The 22080-nt window shown below is 43.9% G+C and overlaps 1 protein-coding gene across 2 annotated transcripts in view; it reads right to left on the bottom strand.

Moving 5' to 3' along the window:
- Nucleotides 1–22080, bottom strand: part of ASCC3 (activating signal cointegrator 1 complex subunit 3) — a 480033-nt gene that overhangs the window by 450557 nt on the left and 7396 nt on the right. Inside the window, exons 2-3 of one of the 2 annotated variants that reach the window (XM_034765979.1) lie at nucleotides 10014–10164; nucleotides 4590–4740 (exon numbers count right to left, since the gene is read on the bottom strand). In XM_034765979.1, coding sequence (XP_034621870.1) covers nucleotides 4590–4740; nucleotides 10014–10103 — 241 coding nt within the window. In that variant the 5' untranslated portion in view covers nucleotides 10104–10164. Of the gene's footprint in view, nucleotides 1–4589; nucleotides 4741–10013; nucleotides 10165–22080 lie in introns of those variants that run through there. The other variant, XM_034765980.1, reaches the window with a different exon arrangement.

Below are 22080 nucleotides of genomic sequence, written 5' to 3'. Positions count from 1 at the left end.
GTAGCAGGCCAGCCTGAACTTCTCTCTATATCTAGGGTAGAATAAGCTAGATCTCTCCTTGCTCTCTCAGCAATGCAAGCTGAGTTAATCTAGTCAACACCAAAATATTGAAAAAATATCCTTAGGAATTCCAATAGGTTTCAATCAAATTAATTCTGAGATCTCAGGGACAGTATATCGACTTTTAACTTCATTTCCTCCTCAGAAAAGGACTGGACATGAAGACAAAAAAACCTCAAGAATTGGGATGATGAAGACTCAGTAACTAGTTCTGTGATAAGCAACAGAGGGTCCTGTGGCACCTTTAAGACTAACAGAAGTATTGGGAGCATAAGCTTCCCAATACTGGGAAATTCTGGGAAGTTAGTTCTGCGATGTCACCACCTGTTCACACAAAGAAGTTGTTATAGTATATATAGAGCTGAATAGCCAGGATTTAAAATAGTCATCATATAGAAGAAGAAAGTAATTACAAATAAATTGATTTTCTGCACAAGGATTTAATGGACTAGTTTTAGAAGATGCTAAGAAACCTTGAAGTCAATGGTACTCAGCGCCTTTGGAAACATCAGGCCACAACTGAGTAATGCATATTCAAAATAAGCAAGATTGAAGTTACTTTGAACATTAGTAAAGTAATTTTTAAATAGTTATTTAAATCATTCTTGTTGCTTAAATAAGGTAAATTTAACTCAATAAGATGGCTAGATTTAACAAGTTCTACTACTCATTTATGTTGCAAAAATTGGGGAATACATTTCTGATTTATTTTAAACTAACTTAGTGTTGCAAGTCTTCATAAACTAAGCTACTGGTTCCTAGTTTGTGGGGGAAAAGGGGTTATGGAATTATTGGAACGAACACACTTAATTGTTCTATTGACAGAACAGTTAAAATCCTGTGAAACATGCCTTAAATAATCATTTTTAGCAAGTGTATATAAGTTGATTAAAGTTCATATATTAAAAGAAAAGGAAAATACTATCGTTCCTATTAAATCTTAAATAAAAAATTGTTTATAAAAAAACTCTCTAGGGAGGAAAAGGTTTCTTCTTTATTTGTTTTACAGAAAGACCCAGGATCAACACTCTTTTGGGAATTAGCGCTTGCTGGATCCTGGTATGGTGGAGTGAATCCAAAGCTGCAGCATCACTAAGGAGTATCCAAGCGAAGGAAGGGAAAAGTAATATCACAGTGTCATGCAAGTGGTCCATAGGGATGATGGGTAGAGTGTAGCCAATCAGTCTGAAGTGCCAAATAGGAGTAACCAAACATTAAATATCTAATGGGTAACCTTACCCATCCCATGGGTTGAAGGGGAGAGCATCAAAATCTCTAATCTTAAGTGGATAAAAATGTCAATGGGTCTGGACAAGAAACGGAGAAAAGTGGGCATAACTAGCCAACATAACATCAACGCGGCAGAACATAACGATTATAAATAGCGGCCCAGGAAAAGATAAACTTATGATATGGTTTGACGGTGGAAGGGCGTATAAGTATGGAGGGTTTAGTAATTGTACACACATTTTGAGGGAGAATCCCTCATGTGCTTTTATAGCATGGTATGCCCCCAAGTGGACAAAAGAAGAAAGAGTCCATATTGTTAAAATGGGCCCATATTTGTCAATATAAGCAATGCCTTATTTAATATTATTGATCCAGGAGGCAGATACAATTGGGTAGCAGTTCACTGTGTGCCTCAACAAAAGATTATACCAAGGATTCAGTTAAGTTTGCAACGACCTCGGTAGACAGCTGGTAGAGCAAAACAATGGGTGTACGAGAAACATATAAGCCAAGTTTTGTTTTCCGACTGGTCTGAAAGTAGCAGAAATATAACAGAAAGTGGGATATGGAGGATTGTTGGACCCAACAATTTTAGTAAAATCTTTGCCATATTATGGGTATTCCAAGCCTTAGTAAGTTAAAATTGGTCATTATATATAGAATTCACAGTCCATTTTCATAAATTTCTTTAGCATTTTAAAAATCTTGAATTTCATGGTTTCAGATATTTAAATCAAACTTCACGGTGTTGTAACAAAACATGAATACGTATTTTAAAATGTAAATACGTAAAGCCCTTAAGACTCAGCATTTCTCAAACTGGGGGTCCCAACCCCAAAAGGGGTTGCAAGGCTATTGTAGGGGGGTTCATGGTATTGCCGCCCTTTCTTCTCTGCTGCCGTTAGAGTTGGGCAGTCAGAAAGCAGCTGCTGCTGGCCAGGTGCTCCGCTCTGAAAACAGTGCTGCCACCAGCAGCAACACAGAAGGATAATCCTAGATAAAACAACAATGTTCTCACAACATTCAAGATGTGAAGTTTCATTGTACACAGGATGGAATGCAGTTTAGAGAAGAATACCAGGAGATGAATCAACTAACTGATGTGGAAATCAGAAACCATCTTTGGCAGAAACTTCAGGTTGAGGCCCAAGAGTGACTCTGTCCGTGTGAAAGGCCATGTAAGGAGGGCACAAGATGAGGACCTGGATGAGGGCCTAGCGGATGAGATTGCCTCACTCGTGGCTGTCTTCATTGATAGACAGTAAATACAAGTGGTCAGTTGCTCAAAAGGGGGAGACCCATCAGTCCAAATGACACTAAGTTAAGGTCCCAGGAAGGAAAGAGTTCCTGGATCAGGAGGAAAACCATGCGAGAGTCCTTTAAGGAATCAATGTAGGCTTTGTACAAGAGCATTACTCTCTGAAGCAATCAAGTCTGTCCCTTAGCTTAATACCAGTATAGCTGGCTGGGGCGTAGCCACAGGTGGGTCACAGCCCACCCACTTAGCATCCAGACCCACCCCGCAGCCCCGGCTCTGCTCCTGCTTCAGTGCTTGCCCCACTCCTCCTGCCCAACGCTCCAGCTGGGGAGCGGGGTCGGGGGCTTGCCCCGCTCCAGTGCTCCAGCCACGGAGTGGGATTGGGGGCTTGGCCCGCTCCCGCAACCCACACGGCACTCCAACCGGGGAGCCGGGTCGGGGGCTTGCCCCGCTCTGCCCACCAGGCGCCCCTACCAGAGAGTAGGGCGCGGGGGCTTGCAAGGCCCCAACCCCCGCTCCCCTGCTGGTGCACCAGGCAGGTGGAGCGGGGCAAGTGCCCACCCCATTCCCCAGCAGGAGTGTCGGGCAGGTGGAGCAGGCCAAGCCCTAAGCACCAGGCAGGGGGGCGGAGTGGGTGGGGGCACAGGGCGCACATTTTTACCGGTTCACCCAGTTTTCTGGGGGCCCTGACCAGAGCATCATTCCTCCTCCTCCCCGCAGGGCTGGCAGGAGGAGGGGAAGGCAGCCCTGATGACTCCTACCCCCGTCATTGCCCGCCCACCCCAAGTCGGGGCCCACCCACATGTCCTGTCCTGGCTACTGATACCTGGCATCAATTTCTGATAAAATAAATAGCCCAGTATAGCTAGCCTCAGAGTGGATACTGGCAAAAACTGACACTGCTTCCCAGACAGAAAGTCACTTGGTATGTCAGCCTGGCCAAGGGTTTTCTACTTTGGAGCAAAATGTCTCAAACCACAGCAAAGCAGTTTCTTTCTGCAGATGTCATTTAGGCAGTCACGTGCAAGGATGTATGTCTTGGATCCCATAGTACTATCAAGGTGATGGACTGCCATATTTACACATATAACAGGTTTACGTAGCTTAATCCCCACCAGTCATATTTATCCTGTGGCTACTGTTTGAGATTTCTGAAACAGTAACCAGGAAAAAAATACAGGAAAATTTAAGCCTACCACCACCAGACTCAGGGAGATAATCCTTAGCCAAGCATCAACTATGAACAAAGAACACCCCCTACCTACAAAACATCTCCTTGACCCTCATGCTGACAAGGGGTGACTAGGAGCTAATGGGGCTCAACCCCCACCAATAATGCTAATTGAAATTTTCTCAACAAAAAAGATTTTTTTTTTAAATGCGGTTTTGTTGAAAACAAATTTTTCCCCCACACATTTTGTCTCACAAAGTTTGGTTTATTGAAAAATATTTAAATTTTTTTAAAACATTTTCATTTTGACAGACTGGGATTTTCCTCTTCCCCCCACCCCACCCCTTAAAAACAAAAAAACAAACAAAAACAAAAAAACACAATAACTCCACTCCGTTCCCTACACTGGTAAAAGGGGTGGAGGGGAGGTTAAAATTAGAGGCTTCTTCTCTGTCTCTTGTTTCCCAAGTGCCTAGTTTCAGAATGATAAAGTTATTAAAAAATCCACTCTCTACTATTACAACTATTTCTGCACTGAAGTGGATACCACAAAACTTGTTCTCTTCTCCACTTGTTGATGTGCCAAAAGTAACTGTAACACCTTAATTATTGGAGGTTGCTTAAAGAGCAGTAAGAGACAGCACTCTAACAGTATGAGATGCAACAATTCCAGAAAATGGAAAATTAAGTCAAATTTAAAAGATGTCCTGAGGCCCAAATTCCAACCTCAAATATGCATATGTAACTCAGATTGGCTTTAGTTTCCAGGGTATATCTGAGGGAAGAACTAAGGAGTACAAAACATATATATCAACTTAAAATTTGGTTTTCAGGTTGATGATATTAGATTAACAACAAATTAAGACTTACCTATTTGTTTTGCAGCCTGTAATATAGTTCTTAAATGACCATTTACCAACTGCTGTTCTTTCTTGTCCAAACTATCTTCAACAAATTTTAGTATTTTCTTCCATGTAAGCTCAGAGCTCATTAACTGTCTATGTAATTTTGACCTTTTATTCTGAAAAAGAATAATCAGAGAAAATAAGGGCATTTTGTTTAGAATTAACATGCAGTTCGTAAAAACAAAGGCTAATAGGAGCTGCGGAGCCAGTGCTCGGGACTAGGATGACCAGGTGTCAACTGGAACTAGGTGTCGACTGGAACACCCGGTCGAAAAGGAACCCTAGAGGCTCCAGTCAGCACCACTGACCAGACCATTAAAAGGCCGATTGATGGTGCTGCGGCGCTAAGGCAAGCTAGTACCTACCTGTCCTAGGAGTCTGGTGGCAAAAGGAAGTTCCAGGGTTTCTTCCCCTGATGGTTATTGCTAAAATACAAACTGATCTGTTTCCCTCAATCTCCTTCCCCCCTGCAATGATGCTGAAAGGTCATTTCCTCTGCTTGTTGATCCTGCTTATCATCTATGTAAATTACATTTCCATTGTTTCCTAATGTCCTTTGGAAATACCTTTAAGGTTGCAGAACCACATTCTTGTCTAGAGTGGGATAGCTTTAGCCCTGCCTGGCAGACATAATTTAATAATAATTTTCAAAGTTTTAATTTGTCCTCTGTACATACACCACACAATAATATTGATTTTTAGCATGATATTAGCTTTCTATTGGTATCTTACATGACACCTTCTAGATGGCGGGCTATGAATGCTCACAAAATTGGGGGTTGGGGTGCGGGAGGGGGTGAGGGCTCCGGCTGGGTGTGCAGGCTCTGGGACGGTGTCAGAAATGAGGAGTTCAGAGTGTGGGAGGGGGCTCCGGGCTGGGGTAGGGGATTGGGGTGCGAGCTCCAGCTCGGCGTGCAGGCTCTGGGGTGGGGATGAGGGGTTGGGGGTGCAGGAGGGTCCTCCGGGCTGGGACCGAGGGGTTCAGAGGGCAGGAGAGGGATCAGGGCTGGGGCAGGGGTTTGGTGTGCGGGAGGATGTCAGGGGTGCAGGCTCCTGGCCGCACTTACCTCAAGCAGCTCCTGGAAGCAGCGGTATGTCCCCCCTCCAGTTCCTATGTGGAGGCACAACCAGGCGGCTCCGCACGCTGCCCTGCCCCAGGTGTTACCCCACAGCTCCCATGGGCCTGGAACCACGGCCAGTGGGAGCTGCAGAGGCGGCGCCTGCGTTCAGGGTAATGTACCGAGCTGCCTGGCTGTGCCTCCGCGTAGGAGCTGGAGGGGGGACATGCCGCTGCTTCTGGGAGCCGCGCGGCGCCATGGCACACACGGAGCAGGGCGAGCCCCAGACCCCGCTCCCCATCAGGATGTGGCCCCCAGGCCGTAGTTTGCCCGCCCCCGTTCTAGATACATCAGTGAGTTGGGGTACACTGAACTGGTGAGGCCAACTGAAACTTACTACCAGGTATCAGTGAGCCTCTTGCTTTTTGGGATGCTGTTAGGGTGACCAGCAAACAACCATCATGGAAAATTTCAACCTGAATGATTCAAGTTTGGCACAATCATAACCTACTGAAAAACAGGATATTTATAACAGAAAGCATTGGGCAACCCTCACTAGAGGCACTGCTATCTGCATCACCTATTTATAAATTCTATTTGCTCTCTATCTTCTCTTTTCCCAACTAAATACACCAATACCAGTACTTGTAAACTTTCCTGAAATGGAAAACCCCCACCACCAAAACCATCCCTCATTCTAGTCATTACCACTGTCCTTCTCTATTTTTTCTTTTTTAAGGAAAAAAAAATGTAATGATAAAAGGAATGGAATTTTAAAATATATAAACATCTCATTCCTCAAAAAGTACTTTCTCCTTTACCAGCTCCATTCATTCATGCGGCATCATCCTGGATGAAGAGTAGCAGCAGTGGTAATATAACGTTTATTATTCAGATTATTCTATGACATTCAGCACTGGAGATTATTTAAGAAAAAAGTATTAAATAAAGTGTACTGCAATATTTCCCTCCAATTTATGCTGTATTAGTTGTTGCTAATGCTTGGTTCAATGGATGGATATGTTTCACTCTATATGCATCCGAAGAATTGGGCTGTAGTCCACGAAAGCTTATGCTCTAATAAATTTGTTAGTCTCTAAGGTGCCACAAGTACTCCTGAACTAGCTAAAGGCTTTCTGAAAATCTAAGTACACCATATCCACTGGATCCCCCTTGTCGACCCGCTCAAAGAATTCTAGTAGACTGGTGAGGCATGATTTCCCTTTACAAAAACCATGTTCACTGTTCCCCAACAAATTATGTTCATCTATGTGTCTGACAATTATGTTCTTTACTATAGTTTCAACCAGTTTGTCCGGTACTGAAGTCAGGCTTACCGGCCTGTAATTGACGGGATCGTCTCTGGAGCCCTTTTTAAAAATGGGCGTCACTTTAACTATCCTCCAGTCATTTGGTACAGAAGCAGATTTAAATGATAGGTTACAGACTACAGTTAGTAGTTCTGCAATTTCACATTTGAGTTCCTTCAGAACTCTTGGGTCAATACCATCTGGCTCTGGTGACTTATTACTGTTTAAATTTATCAATTTGTTCCAAAACCTTCTCTAATGACATCTCAATCTGGGACAGTTCCTCAGATTTGTCACTTAAGAAGAATGGCTCAGGTTTGGGAATCTCCCTCACATCCTCAACTGTGAAGACAGATGCAAAGAATTAATTTAGTTCCTCTGCAACTGGTTGTTTAGCAGACTTCCTGCTTGTGCTGCACTTAGAAAATTTTGCTATTACTTTTCGAGTCTCTAGCTAGCTGTTCTTCAAATTCTTTTTTGCCCTTCCTAATTGTATTTTTACACTTCACTTGCCAGAGTTTGTGCTCCTTTCTATTTTCCTCACTAGGATTTAATTTCCACTTTTTAAAGAATGCCTTTTTGCCTCTCACTGCTACAGTTTAGCCACAGTGGCTCTTTTTTGGTTCTCTGAGTATGTTTTTTAATTTGGGGTATACATTTCAGTTGAGCCTCTATTATGGGGTCTTTAAAAAGTTTCTATATAGCTTGCAGGGATTTCACTTTTGGCACTGTACCTTTTAATTTCTGTTTATCTAACTTCCTCATTTTTTGTATAGTGCCCCTTTCTGAAATTAAATGCTACAGTGTTGGGCTGCTGTGGTGTTTTCCCCACCACAGGTACGTTAAATTTAATTATATTATGGTCACTATTACCAAGCGGTCCAGCTATATTCACCTCTTGGAGTAGATCCTGCGCTCCACTTAGGGCTAAATCAAGAATTGCCTCTTCTCTTGTGGGTTCCAGGACTAGCTGCTCCAAGAGGTGACATGTTCCAATCAATATGGGGATAGTTGAAATCTCCCATTATTACTAAGTTCTTTTATATTTATAGCCTCTCTAACCTCCCTGAGCATTTCACAGTCACTATCACCATCCTGGTCAGGTGGTCGGTAATATATCCCTATACCAGGAGTAGGCAACCTGCGGGACGCGAGCTGATTTTCAGTGGCACTCACACTGCCCGGGTCCTGGCCACTGGTCCAGGGGCCTCTGCATTTTAATTTAATTTTAAATGAAGCTTCTTAAACATTTTAAAAACCTTATTTACTTTGCATACAACAATAGTTTAGTTATATATTACAGACTTATAGAAACAGACCTTGTAAAAACGTTAAAATGTATTACTGGCACGCGAAAACTTACATTAGAATGAATAAATGAAGACTCGGCACACCACTGCTGAAAGGTTGCCGACCCCTGCCCTATACTATATTCTTATTACTTGAGCATGGAATTACTATCCATAGAGATTCTGTGGTACAGTTTGGTTCATTTCAGATTTTAAAATCATTTGATTTTATGCTGTCTTTCACATAATGCCACTCCCCCACCAGCACGACCTGGTCTGTCCTTCCAATATATTTTGTACCCTGGTATTAGTGTGTCCCACTGATTATCCTCATTCCACCAACTTTCTGTGATGTCTATTATATAAATATCCTCATTTAATACGAGGCACTCTAGTTCACTCATCTTATTATTTAGACTTCTAGCATTTGTATATAAGCACTTTAAAAACCTCTCACTTTTTCGCTGTCTGCCATTACGTGATATGAACGAATGGGACTCTTTTTCATTAGACTGTTTCTCATCAGATCCCACCCATATTTTATTATCTTCCATCCTCTCCTCCTTACTAGGACATAGAAAATCTCCCTTAATAGATCCTCTCCTAAGGGATGTCTCTGTCCAAACTATGTGCTCCTCTGCACCTGTCGACTTTCCCCCAGTCCTTAGTTTAAAAACTGCTCTACGACCGTCTTAATTTTAAGTACCAGCAATCTGGTTCCATTTTGGTTTAGGTGGAGCCCATCCTTCCTGTATAGGTTCCCCCTTTCCCACAAGTTTCCCCAGTTCCTAATAAATCTAAATCCCTCCTCTCTACACCACCGTCTCATCCACACATTGATATTCTGCAGTTCTGCCTGTCAGATCAGGGATGAGACTGTTCTACTGTGTCCCGGAAAGTCTCATCTATGTACCTCTCTGTCTCCCTTAGCAACTCTAGTCCAGCAACTCTGGTCTTCAAAGCACATACACGGTCTCTGTGGGCCAGGAGCTCCTTGCACCGAATGCACACATATGCCACCTGTCCATAGCCCCCTCTCTGTTGCTGGACTTCTGCCTGCAGCACAGTTGCCAACTTTCACGTGGTAAATAAGCACCCCGACTTTCACAATAAGCCAAAAATCAAGCTAATCACATTTCAAAACAAGGCCAAAACAAGCCAATCCCTACGAACCCAACACTCTATGTGACTAGATTCCCATGGCATACAGTCTGGACTGTGGAGGGCCCCGAGTGCACCCGACTCTCCCGCTCTTGCCTCTGCTTGTTTGTTTTGATCGGCTCCCGACAAACAAAAAAAGAAGCAGCAACAAGGTACAACACACAACAAGCAACAAGCCAAAAACTAGCCAACAAACAACTCACAAGCCAATTCAATCAAAAACAAGCCCAATTTCAGCATTTTTTTCATGGGTTTGCCATGTCTGGCCAGCAGTCTCTTATCACTCCTGCATGGAGTTTCAAAGCCCTTTTATACAGCCAACCTACCCCACAGGGGTAGCCATCGGTACAAAGCAGAAGATAGGGCCTTGCACAAACCCTCCAAGCCAAGGTAAATTCAGTAATGTATGAACATAATGGGATACGCAGGACATGCACAAGGAATCTATACTTAAATAGTCTTCCTGATCTTGCCATTAACAAAATAGCAGTTTACCTTAAGGAAACAGAATTAATAGACTCTTACAACATACACTAGAATTTAAAACAAAAAAACTAAAGATAAAACTTACCATTAAGTCACCCAATTCTTCACTATAATCATCTTGTTTAGTGACATTTGAAAAAGAGCGTAAAGCTCCCGTAAGACGAGGTAAGGCCATCTGTTACTCATTCAGTGATCCATACGATGAGAAATTAAGTCACACTCCAACTTGTAGAAACCTAAAAGAGAACAAAAAGAACAAATTAAACTTTGCTGATACTTTAAAAACAAATTAATATTAGTATACCTTCATACAGGTAGAGACAGACATTCATTATTTTGAGCACGGGTTCTCAGACTTCTTTTCATCGTGACCCTCCTCTGACAACAAAAATTACTACATGACCTCACAAGAGGGGAATGAAGCCAAAGCCCGAGCCCCGCCACTCAGGACAGGGGTGGCCAAAGCCCAAGGGCTTCAGTCCCAGGTGGGGGGCCTGTAACCTGAGCCCTGCCCCCCAGGGCTGAAGCTCTTGGGCTTCGGCCCCAGGCAGTCAGGCTCTGACTTTGGCTTTGGCCCCAGGTCCCGGCAAGTTTAACACCAGCCCTGGCGACCCCATTAAAACAGGGTCCTGATCCACAGTTTTTAAACATGCTCAAAAATAGCAGTTCTCAGAGCCATTTAGATTTTTTTTTAAACATTATTTAGTGAGATCTAGTCTAGAAACAGAGCAGCAAAAGTGATAAAGTGAATGTGCATTATTTTTATTAGTCGTGTATTATCTTGAAAAATAAATTGTATTTTTCTTTTGGTACTGGTAGTTTTCCAAGTCTCCTTAACATTCATCAATATTTTACAGCTACATCCACATTTTTCTCACCAGTCTTGCAGGTCAGTCTTAAAGTAAATCCAAGTGTAGTGTTCAAAAACTATTACATCACAGACAAACGGAGAAATGCCATCAAATTGAGTATAGGGTCTCTCGTCACGCGACCAACTAGCATTTCAAGCAACAAATAAGTTCAATGAAAAACACACTGAGGAAAGCCTTTCACTTCTCATTCAAACCCCAGACGAGGCCACCAAAAGATGTGATCTGTTAGATGGTTAGTGACTTACATAAATTAGTCATCTCAGCATAGCTCCTAGTGAAAAGGCAATCATCACTAAAACCATCATTACAAATACCATACATTTAGCTAACAACCAGTGCTTCCCGAACTTTTGGAAAAAGCTGAATGCTCACTTCAAGAAAATAAACCCATTGTACCCATCAAGGCCCTCCTCCTCTTCCTCCAACCTCACCATGTGTTGGTGTGACACTGACAGAGCAGGTGCCAACTCATGCCAAAATCCCCATATCTCCACTGAACACTGACAAATACCTAGCTGGTCAGCCAGTCTGACTCACCTGTGTGTTAGTATTAAAATAGGTATTAGAGGAATAAAAATTTGCTTAGTGTTTAGACTTTATTGAATGCTTTTAAATTAATCTCACATATAACATCTGTATCCCAGACTGTACAGTAATATTTAACCATTTGTATTGTAAGTCACCAGACAGAAGAGAATGATTAATTACTGTGAAATACTAGTCTCCAACAGAAGTTGTTACAGTCCTGTCTGACAAGGAAGGCCCATCCACACCAGATGGACTAGAGTGAAACATTAAAAGGGACAAAAGACTTTGTTGTTTACTCTCCCCACCTCCATGGAGATGACATAAGATTTACCTGTCAACTGAGTTTGCAACTTGAAGTGGAAGGAGGAAAGGAAATAAAACCCCCTAACAGGAGGAACTGGATCTTTATGCTGCATGGACTTTCTGGGTCAAGGATCACTAGACATAAGCAAAAGATGTCCAGTGCTTAGCCCGGGTTAGCCCTAAAGGACACAGGCTAAAGCTCTCTAGCTTGCTTATTATAGACCTTTTTTTTTGAAATTTACGACTGGAACTCATTTGCATGTGTGTGTGTGTGTACCTGTGTGAACTTTGTAAATAACTCATTTCCTTTTCCTATATAATCACTCTTTACATAGTTTATTAAAGGATTGGCTATAGGAGTTGGCTCTGCTGTAGATCTAAAGTGCTACTGACCTGAGGAAGTGATTGGTCCTTTGGGACTTGAAGTAACCTGAATATTACTGTGATACTTGGTATAAGGGACCACCTACCACAAACATAAGCTTACCTGGGTGGCAAGACAGATTACCCAAGGGTACTTCTTGTTTAGGCTGTTACAGTGCCGGAGGAGTTTACACTTGATAATTGGTTACTGAAATCTAAGTATAGAACTCTCAGCCAATTTGGGGTTTGTGCCATGGTTCTTGACAGTCTGCCCTTTGGGTGGTACTCCTGCTCTTGAGCCATTGCTGGACAGCTTGATAGTTGGGTGATCCCATCTTAACATTTTCACCGTCCACACACACATCCCTAACTAGTCCTTCACACTACTTCTGTACTTTGGAAAACGCAGTTGTCCATCTTTGTAATATGATGCTTTCTTTCCTTTCTTATTCTTACATGCTATAATGAACAGTTAAAGATCAATATTAACAATTTTAAGTATCACAAACCTCTGCATCTGAGGCAGCACTCATTGAAATAAATGTGGCCGCTCACGCCTCAAAACTATCATTTCAGGGTCTCTGAAAACTCAGGCAAGTCCTGATGCATTGGTTACACTACCCTCACCTTTTGACAGTTTTCACAACCAAACAGCTTTCTTAAAAAAAATAAATAAATAAAAGCCAAAATTCTGCAGAACAACTGATAGATGTGCGTATTCTCTCTCTCCTCCCCTCCCAAGGACATTAGGAAACACTGTCTTAGATGGTCTCAGAGAGACCATAGAATTAACATATAGACTTATAAGGATAGTTCAGTTTCCCTCCTGACAGCCTCCAAAACAAGTCAAAGCTTATTGACAAGTTAGTCACTGGTCAGGTGTTGTGCAGGTATCAGTAATTCAACCTTATTCTGGAAGGCTCACTTATAAAGATGCAAGAGTAAAATTCGCATTTTTAAAATGTTAAGTTCTTTGGGACAGTTACTGTCTTATTTTATGTTTGTACAGTGACAAGCACGGAGGACCCAATCCTGAATGAGGCTTCTGGGTGCTGTAACAAATAATTATAATAAGTGAAGAAACAACTGGTTTCAATTACTTTGTTTTAAAAGTCACCATTTGACGTGAAGTTGACATACATATTCTGTTAAACATTTTAAATCTTAATATTACTAGAGGCAGCATGCTTTATGACAAGGAACTGAAACTCAAGAGACGGCCAACTCTGTACCTTGATTTTTGTTACCATGAAAAAGCCACTTACCTACTCGACACGTGAATTTCTACATCTGTAATAAAGGGATTCAGAGAGCTTTGTAAAGCTCTGTGAAATCTACAGATGAAGTCTGAGTACTTTAAATCTTATTATACTTATTTTTAAAATATATGTGATTTTACCTTTGAAAATTTTTAAGAAGGGGGGAAGCCACAATAGAAGATTACATTCTTAACTACGATCAGCACCTGGAAGGAAACTTTTCAGGCTTTGTTGATTTAAAGGGAAGCCTTAATGGTAAGCCTGGACCATAATTTTAGCAGGCTTTTAGCCTTAAAGAAAAATTAAATTCAGGTAGATTTCATTACAGGTGGATGAAATTTTCATCTTTATATTCCAGATGGATATTTAATTTCCCTCCCACTTCTGCCTTTTCCTCAAATAGCACACCTACTTTCCTCCTCTGCCCCTACTCGTGTGTCTCTGTGTATGGACAACTGTATTTGACTCTTGTGTATATCTGAACCACAGAAGGCAAACTATTTGACCAGTATAGACAATTAATACAGTGTAAATTGAAACAATTTCTTAAACATTAAAAAATGCATATTTAAGTTTCAGTGTGAGCAAAACTTACAGGGAAGTTATGGTAAATTCAAATCTTTCTTTACTCACTAATGATGAACCACTCCTAAATGTTAAGGTTACAATACAAATAGATGAAATTAAGTGTAAAGCAAGGCAATGCACAGGTAAAGTTTAGACTACTTCAACTCAGTCCCACTGTCTTAGCCAGGGGTGGGCAACCTATGGCACGCAAGCCGATTTTTTAATGGCACGCTGCTGCCTGCCGGGGTCCCGGCTGCCAGCCCCGTTCAGCCCGCAGCCAAACCCAGGCTGGCAGCGGGCTGGGCGGGGCCGGCGGCCGGGACCGCGGCAGGCAGCAGCGTGCCATTAAAAATCCTGCCCGGCCCAGTCTGCTCTTCTCCGCCCCCCCACCCACCGCTCTCTCCTGCGGAGGCAGGGAGCAGAAGCTTGATCCTGCCAGCTGCTGCTGCAGAGCAGCCAAGCTCCACCAGCAGCCAAGCTCCCTCCTCTCCCTGCGGCCAAACAGCTGATGGCCCTGGAGAGGGAGGGGGAGAAGTAGAGCCAGAAGTTGAGCTGGAGGGTGGAATTAGGGCATAACCCTAACATAAGAGCTGCTCAGGGCAGGGGGCTGGGAGCATCCCAACTCCAGCCCACACCATCAGCCTCCTGCCCTGACTCCTAAACCCCCCACAGCCCTCTGCCCTGAATCCTGCATCCCCCACACTCCCAGGCCCCTGCTCTGGCCCCTGCTCTGACCCCTGCAACCCCCACAACCCCAGCCCTGACTCCGGCACCCGCCACACATAACCAGCTCCCCCACACTCCATGCCCTGACTCCTGCACCCCCCTCAGATGCCCCCAGCCCTCTGCCCTGACTCCTGCACCCTCCTCACACACCCCCATTCCCCTGCCGACTCCTGCACCGACTCATGCCCTGACTCTTGCACCTCCCACATCCCCACCCTCACCCTGAGCACCAAACGGAAGCTCCTGCACCCCCCCTCCCGCCCCCCATTCCCACCTGCACCCCTCACACCAAATGGGAGCTGCCCAGGTAAGAGCTCCACACCCCAACCTCCTGCCCCAAACCTGAGCCCCCTCCCTCATTCTAGCTCCTGGCCAGACCCTACACCCCAACCCCCAGCCTGCTCCTTCACCCCCAGCCCTCTGCTCAGTGCACTCCCACCCTCAGCTCAGTGCAGAGAGAGAGGAATAAAATGGGCTAAAACCAGGGAGAAGGTAGGTACCCACTCTGTGTAGGCAGGCCAGGACCCCAGACCAGCAGTGGGCTGAGCAGGGCCAGCAGCCGGGACCCTGGCTGGCAGGAGCCGGCGGATGAAACCCAAGACCGGCAGCGGGCTGAGTCCCGGCCGCCAGTCCCGCTCAGCCCACTGCCGGTCTAGGTGAATGGAACCCCAGGCCGGCAGTGGGCTAAGCAGGCCAGCAGCGTCAGATCAGCATTTTAATTTAATTTTAAATGAAGCTTCTTAAACATTTTGAAAACCTTGTTTACTTTACATACGACAATAGTTTAGTTATATAATATATAGATTTATAGAGAGAGACCTTCTAAAAACGTTAAAATGTATTACTGGCACACAAAATCTTAAATTAAAGTGAATAAATGAAGACTCGGCACACCAATTCTGAAAGGTTGCCGACCCCTGGTCTTAGCTATTGAAAAACAGGACATTTAAAGTGATTTCGAGTTAAGAACAGAAAAATCAAGGATTATGCTACAAGTCAAGCCTTTTGTTGTTTTGTGATAATTCTAAATATATTTAATCTCCAATTTCACAGTATAGGTCTGTAGTGTAGACCTAGCCTAATGGTGAAAGCCTGGCTCCAGTGAAGTTACCACTGATTTCAATGGGACCAGGATTTAACCCTAAATATTTATATTTTAATATAGATAAATTCATGGTGGTTAAGTCCATTAATGGCTATTAGCCAGGATGGGTAAGGAATAGTGTCCCTAGCCTCTGCTTGTCAGAGGATGGAGATGGATGGCAGGAGAGAGATCACTTGATCATTGCCTGTTAGGTCCACTCCCTCTGGGGCACCTGGCATTGGCCACTGTCGGTAGATAGGATACTGGGCTAGATGGACCTTTGATCTGACCCGGTACAGCCGTTCTTATGTAAATGTTCTTTCAGGTCTGTAACAGGGCGAGAAAGAGTTGAGCAACTTGCAGGCTAAAAACCCAAATTTAACCTTTAAAGACATATTAGAGAAGTATATAAATGGTAATTAGGGTTATATATGCTATACCTAGCATAGCCATGTTAGACAGACTAGAGCTTTGAAATGTAAACTTTTATTGTTAAAGAATTGGAAGAAGATAGTGATTGTAGTGGTCTGTTTACCTATATCTTGTTAGACGTTAACCATGTAACCAAATGGTTCCTGTCTAGGGCTGTATTCTGTTAATTCATAGATCAAAAGGAAATATTAACATTTAGCTGAATCTTGGGTGTAATAATGTCATTGTCTATATGTCTCTTCACAGTAAACTGTCTATAAACTGCTTAATGGATAATAACTACATGGATTAACATAAGGTAAATTACCAGTGATGTTTAGGAAATACAGTAAAAGCTGTCTTAACCGGCCCTTTATCAACCAGAAAGCTCTATTAACTGGCATTTCTGATCTCTCCCAACACAAATCGTCAATCTAATATATTGCCCAGGAGGTTATGCAATTGCATATTCTGCACTCTACTTTTATGCAAAAGAGGCAGAAGACAAGCAAGCAAGCTAATATCAGGGATTTATTCAAAACAAGCAGCTTCCAGGGTGTGTCATAGGATCATTACAGATTCAGCCCAATCTCCTATACCTTCTACATCTACAATGATAATTGATGTTGATAATGATGACCCTGAGACACTGCAAGATCCTGAACTGCCTTCTGAATCATCAAATTATGTTCAGTATAGTTTTAGTGTTGTGTGTATTTTTAGTGATCTGGGTGTACACCATGCACTGCCTATAGTGATATGTAGTGTCATAAGATAACCTACTGTATAGAAAACTTTCCCTGCACTCCAGCTGTAGGAATTATGATACCTACAGACAGATTTCACAATGCATGATAGAAAGGGGCCATGACCGGGACAAACTGCAGTGCAGGGTCAAAGTGAAGGAGCTGCGGAACACCTACCACAAAGCGCGGGAAGCAAACCACCACTCTGGTGCTGCACCCATGAGCTGCCGGTTCTATAAAGAGCTGGACGCGATACTTGGTGACGACCCCACCTCCACTGTGAAGGCCCCTGTGGATATTTCGTTGGCTCGCGTGCCAGTTGACAAGAAGAGGAAATCTTATATGAAGAGGGAGAGGGGGACCCAGAGGCAGAGGATGACTGGGAGGCCAGAGATGCATGCAGTCAGGAGCAGTTTTCTACCCCAGAGGACCCTAACCAGTCACAGCATTCGGATCTTGGCGAAGCGCAAACAGGAGAGGAGGCTCCTGGTAAGTGGATCTGATTTTAGGAATTGCTGAAGTGATTTTGGGGGGCAGGAAGATTGCAGAAAGCAGGTTTGTCTCCCACCTCATGCCTAGACTGAGCAGCGGAACAGGCTGTTGATACACTCCCTCACTTCACGGGAATCTCCCTCAGAGATCTCCAGGAAACTCTCGTGGAGATACTGGGCAATCCGCTGCCGCAGGTTCCTCAGCAGAACTGTTTTGTTTCTTGTCTCAACAACGGTAACTTTCCCATGCCACTGTGCCATCACGGGGGTGGGGGAGAGACCATTGCTGCACACAGGCAAATCACATAGGGGCCAGGATGGAAGCCACAGGCTTGGAGAAGATCCTCCCTTGATTCGCTGCTCACCCTCAGTAGTGAGATATCTTTCATAATGATCACATCCTCTGGAAAGTGTGCGGATAGGAATGATTATCAGGCCCCCCCTACAGTGCTGGCTCTCTCCAAGAGCCATGTGCCCAGTGTACAGCAGGGTCCGGGAAGAGTGATTTACCCTGCCCCTGCGGCTACTCACCATTTTAGGGGTCTTGTGGCTCATGTGTGCTTGCCTGGGGTCAGCCAGCTAGTGACAGGTGTGTGAGTACTGGCTGTGTTTTAAAACACTGAATCAGTGTTGTCTGTGTTGCAAACAATGCTGCTTCTGTAAAATGTAGCATTGAAACTTCACAGAGATGACCTTGGGAACCCAGCCTCCCTCTTTGTTATCAGTGGCAGAACTGGCTACACAGAATTAGAAAGCGGCCACGAAAAACTAAGGAGGACTTTCTCTGTGAGGTTACGATGCACTCCGCAGCCGAGAAACAGGAATTGAAGGTGTGGCAGGACAGCGATAAGAAGGACTGAAAGGAGAATGCGGCACACCAGAAAGAAGCCACGGAGCGGCTCTTAAACGTTATAGAGCACCAAGTGGACGTGCTGCAGGCAATACTAGCTCTTCAAATCTAGCAGCTCCACACCCGCCCTCCCCCGCAGCCGCTATTGCAAAACTCTTTCACACACGCCCCCTACCCCCACCCCACCCTCTACCCCCACACACTGTTATCAACCTCCTGGCTCCACTCTCTACCCGCAGCATTCCACTCCTCCCTCCTCACAGTCCAGCACTGTGGATTCCCACTAACCACTGCACTCAAAACCCATCCCGCTCCAGTTTGGCCCTGTTGAAGTACAGGGAGTTTGAGATAGAGCAGAGATCTCCAAAGTCTTAGGCTAATGCCATAGCCACTGGCCATCCTTCCTCTCTAGGTACACCTCTACCCCAATATAACGCTGTCCTCGGGAGCCAAAAAAATCTTACTGCGTTATAGGTGAAACCGCATTATATCGAACTTGCTTTGATCCGTCGGAGTGCCCCGCCCCTCCCCTCCCCCCGAGCACTGCTTTACCGCATTATATTTGAATTTGTGTTATATCGGATCGCGTTATATCAGGGTAGAGGTGTATTTGTTTCTTCAATGGCACCCCTTCTCTAGTGCTGTGGTTGGTCTTTGCAATCAGATGTGTAATCCTCTCCGAAAGCAATGAGGAGTCCTTGTGGCACCTTCGAGACTAACAAATGTATTTGGGCATAAGCTATTTATGCCCAAATACATTTGTTAGTCTCTAAGGTGCCATAAGGACTCCTCGTTGCTTTTACTGATACAGACTAACACAGCTACCCCTCTGAAACCTCTGTAAAAGGAAACTGTGTGGTTTGGGGGTCTACTGCCCCCGCCCCCCAAAACCTTCTGAAAGACAGGAAACAAAAGTCTTGAGCTAGCCAGATCTTATTCTGGCATCTTAAAACCAATCACCAGATTCACAAGTATATCCCCAATAAACTACAGTAATGACTAAAAGTAAAAGGCCAGATCTGGAGCTCTATTCACCTCAGCCCTCTCAGTCCATTGGGTATAAAATCTCTGCTTCTCAGTAGTTTGTAGAAATGGTTTCTGTACCCGGCAAGTTGCCTGGCCTTAAAAGCACATTCTGATTGCTCTCTTACTTTCTCCTGACCCAACCCCAGCAATTCCAAAATGATTTTTCAAAGGCTCTTATAACAAGAGCAGCTAGAGCTAAAACAACAATGATGTAACTGTAGATTGTTAAACGCTTCAAACACTGGTTTCGAATGGCATATGACAGTAATCTCAGTTCATGATATGCCAGCTGCTACAATAATGTCAGAACTGAAATAGGAAAGGCAGCAAAGCATGTTAGGAAAGGAGTGTTATTTTTAAAAGGTGTGATGTGATGTTTTATAAACTGCTATTATCAGAAATACCTCAACAAATTACAAATGCTTTCAGGACCAGGAAACATTTCTGAGCATTGACCCATGACCAGTGAGAGGACAAAGTGTCAACAACAAAAAACATATATCCCTCCTCTTGGTGATTTATTTAATAAATTATAAACAAAATTGCTATTCTTCTGGGTATTTCAACTAGTCATCTTAAATTAGCAAAAAACACAACTTGTGTGTCTTACTAAAATAGTTGTAATGCTTAAAAATGAGAAAATGGAAATGGGAAGCAATCATCCAACATTAAAAGCAATATAATAGCACAGGTGCATGTTTGAAAACTAAGCTGATCAGTTTCTATACCAGACACTTTTTTCTATGACTTTGCATGGCGTTTCTTTTCTCAGAAAAGACAAATCTCATTTTAGCTGTCCTACTAACTGTATTTGCAGTGCTAGATAGAGACTATTCCAGTACCCTAAAAATCAAGACAAATGCTGAAGTAAGTGTAACTCCTCCCATTGATTTCACTGGAAGTTAGATCAAACCCTCAAAGAACACATCAAGACATCAAGGTCACATGGTATTAAAGAGAGTTTGTGGCAAATCTAGGTAAATTTACCTTCCCAGTTAAAGATAGCATGATTTTCAGCTCCCTTTAGCTGAAGTTGTTCAGCATTTATAGATACATTCAGAATTAGCACACTATAACAAACCTACATAAAACGTTCAAGATGTTAAGAAATACCATTTCATTTGGTGGGGGAGGTGAAATCACAGTCCACACAGTAGTACGTTTCTCCAGTTTCCTTTTCTGGGCTCTCTAACAGATTCAAGACAAATGCAACCGAACACAGTCTTGCCACCCCACAGGGACTTGTTTTAGCCCTCATCTCCAGGACTGTATTATCCCTCCAGCCCTTATTCTAGAGCTTCATAGCCTTCCCCTGGCTGCACCAGGAAGGTACCCCTATCAGTCAGAAGACTTGAGATGGCTAAAGAGATCCTTTTATTCACTGACCTTGTCTCTCTCCTGTCTCACCCACTGTTCAAGAAACAGGAAACCTTATATCTAGGGCCCTACCAATTTCACAGCCGTGAAAAACGTGTCACAGAATATGAAATAAGCTCTTAAAATCTTATCCCCCTGAGCTGCTGGGAGTGACTTGTCCTTCCCCTGCACGGCCACTCTGGAAGAGGGGTAGGGGGTTGGAGGATCAGACCCACCTCCAGGTACCTCCCCTGCTGCAGGAAGGTCCGGTGCTTGCAGCAGCCTCAGAAGTTCCTGCAGCCGGAGGAGGCTTGTGGTCCAATCTCTCCCTTGCTGCTGGGAGTGCCCCAGACAGGGGCTCCTAGCTGCTAGTTCCAGCTGGGCTGGGGAGGGACAGAACTTGTCCTTCTCCTGCACGGCTGCTCTCAGGGAGATCAACCCCTGAGCTTCCTGCAACATGAGGAGGTACACGGAGGTGGGTCTGATCCCCTACCTGAGAGCAGCCATGAAGAGAAAGGACAAGTCCTGTCTCTTGCCGGCCCAGTCAGGACTAGCAGCTAGGATTCCCTAGCAGGGGCACTCCCAGCAGCACAGGGGAGATCAGACCCACCTCCATCTCCAGGAACCTCCTCCAGCTACAGGAAGCTATGCGGCTGCTGCCTTCAGAGCCCAGCTCTGAAAGCAGAACAGAAGTTTGGGTGGCAATCCCATGAACCCCATACAACAGGTTTGCAACCTCTTCCCCCCCCGCCCCCAACCCCTTTTTCGGTCAGGACCACCACAGATACAACACACTGAAATTTCAGATTTAAACATCTGAAACATGGAATTTTCAAATCCTATGCTGTGAAATTGACCAAAATGGACCCTGAAGTTGGTAGGGCACTACTTATATGCAACTGCCTGCAGACACATGATATCTCCCAGTGTTAAAGAGCCCAAGGGCTGTAACAAGTGCATGTGCCCTAAGACTCAGAGATTCTAACATCTCTCAACATTGTTATTTTACTGTTACATGGTACCAAGAAATCTATTCTGACAGTTCGTGACAAAGGAACCACTAGCAATGCTGCTTAACAGATGGACATGCAACAGGCTGAAGACTTCCGCACTTGCTTTTTGAGCATATTCACTTATTCGCCAGAAGCAAATGTTAATCTGAAATAGGTTTAAACAGTATTTGAAAGCATGCTGTATAGATGCTGATTTCCAAAATTATAAACAGACTAAGTTAGAGTCCCCTTGTCTCATGGCACTGACAGGCTGAGCAGCACCTTCATCACATAACATGCCAGCTGACTGGCAAAATGGCAACTTCCTATTTCGTTATTTTGTATTATATTTAAGACAATTTAAAATTAGCACTGATTTACTCTTCTTTGTACTGAAAGGAAGTGCAGCTTTCTTTTAAACATTGCAATGTGTGCTAACTGGAAACAAATCCACCAGCTGCTGCCCACTCCTCCTGGGCAGTTTGCCTGCATCACTGGCAATATGCTCATGAGAACACTTTAAAGATACCTGTATAATTTCTCATATAAAAAGGTTTCATTACATTTTGATCAGTTGC

Source organism: Trachemys scripta, chromosome 3 (genome assembly GCF_013100865.1).
Source record: "Trachemys scripta elegans isolate TJP31775 chromosome 3, CAS_Tse_1.0, whole genome shotgun sequence".
Classification (NCBI taxonomy): domain Eukaryota; kingdom Metazoa; phylum Chordata; order Testudines; family Emydidae; genus Trachemys; species Trachemys scripta.
This window is presented reverse-complemented; position numbering and strand designations above follow the sequence as displayed.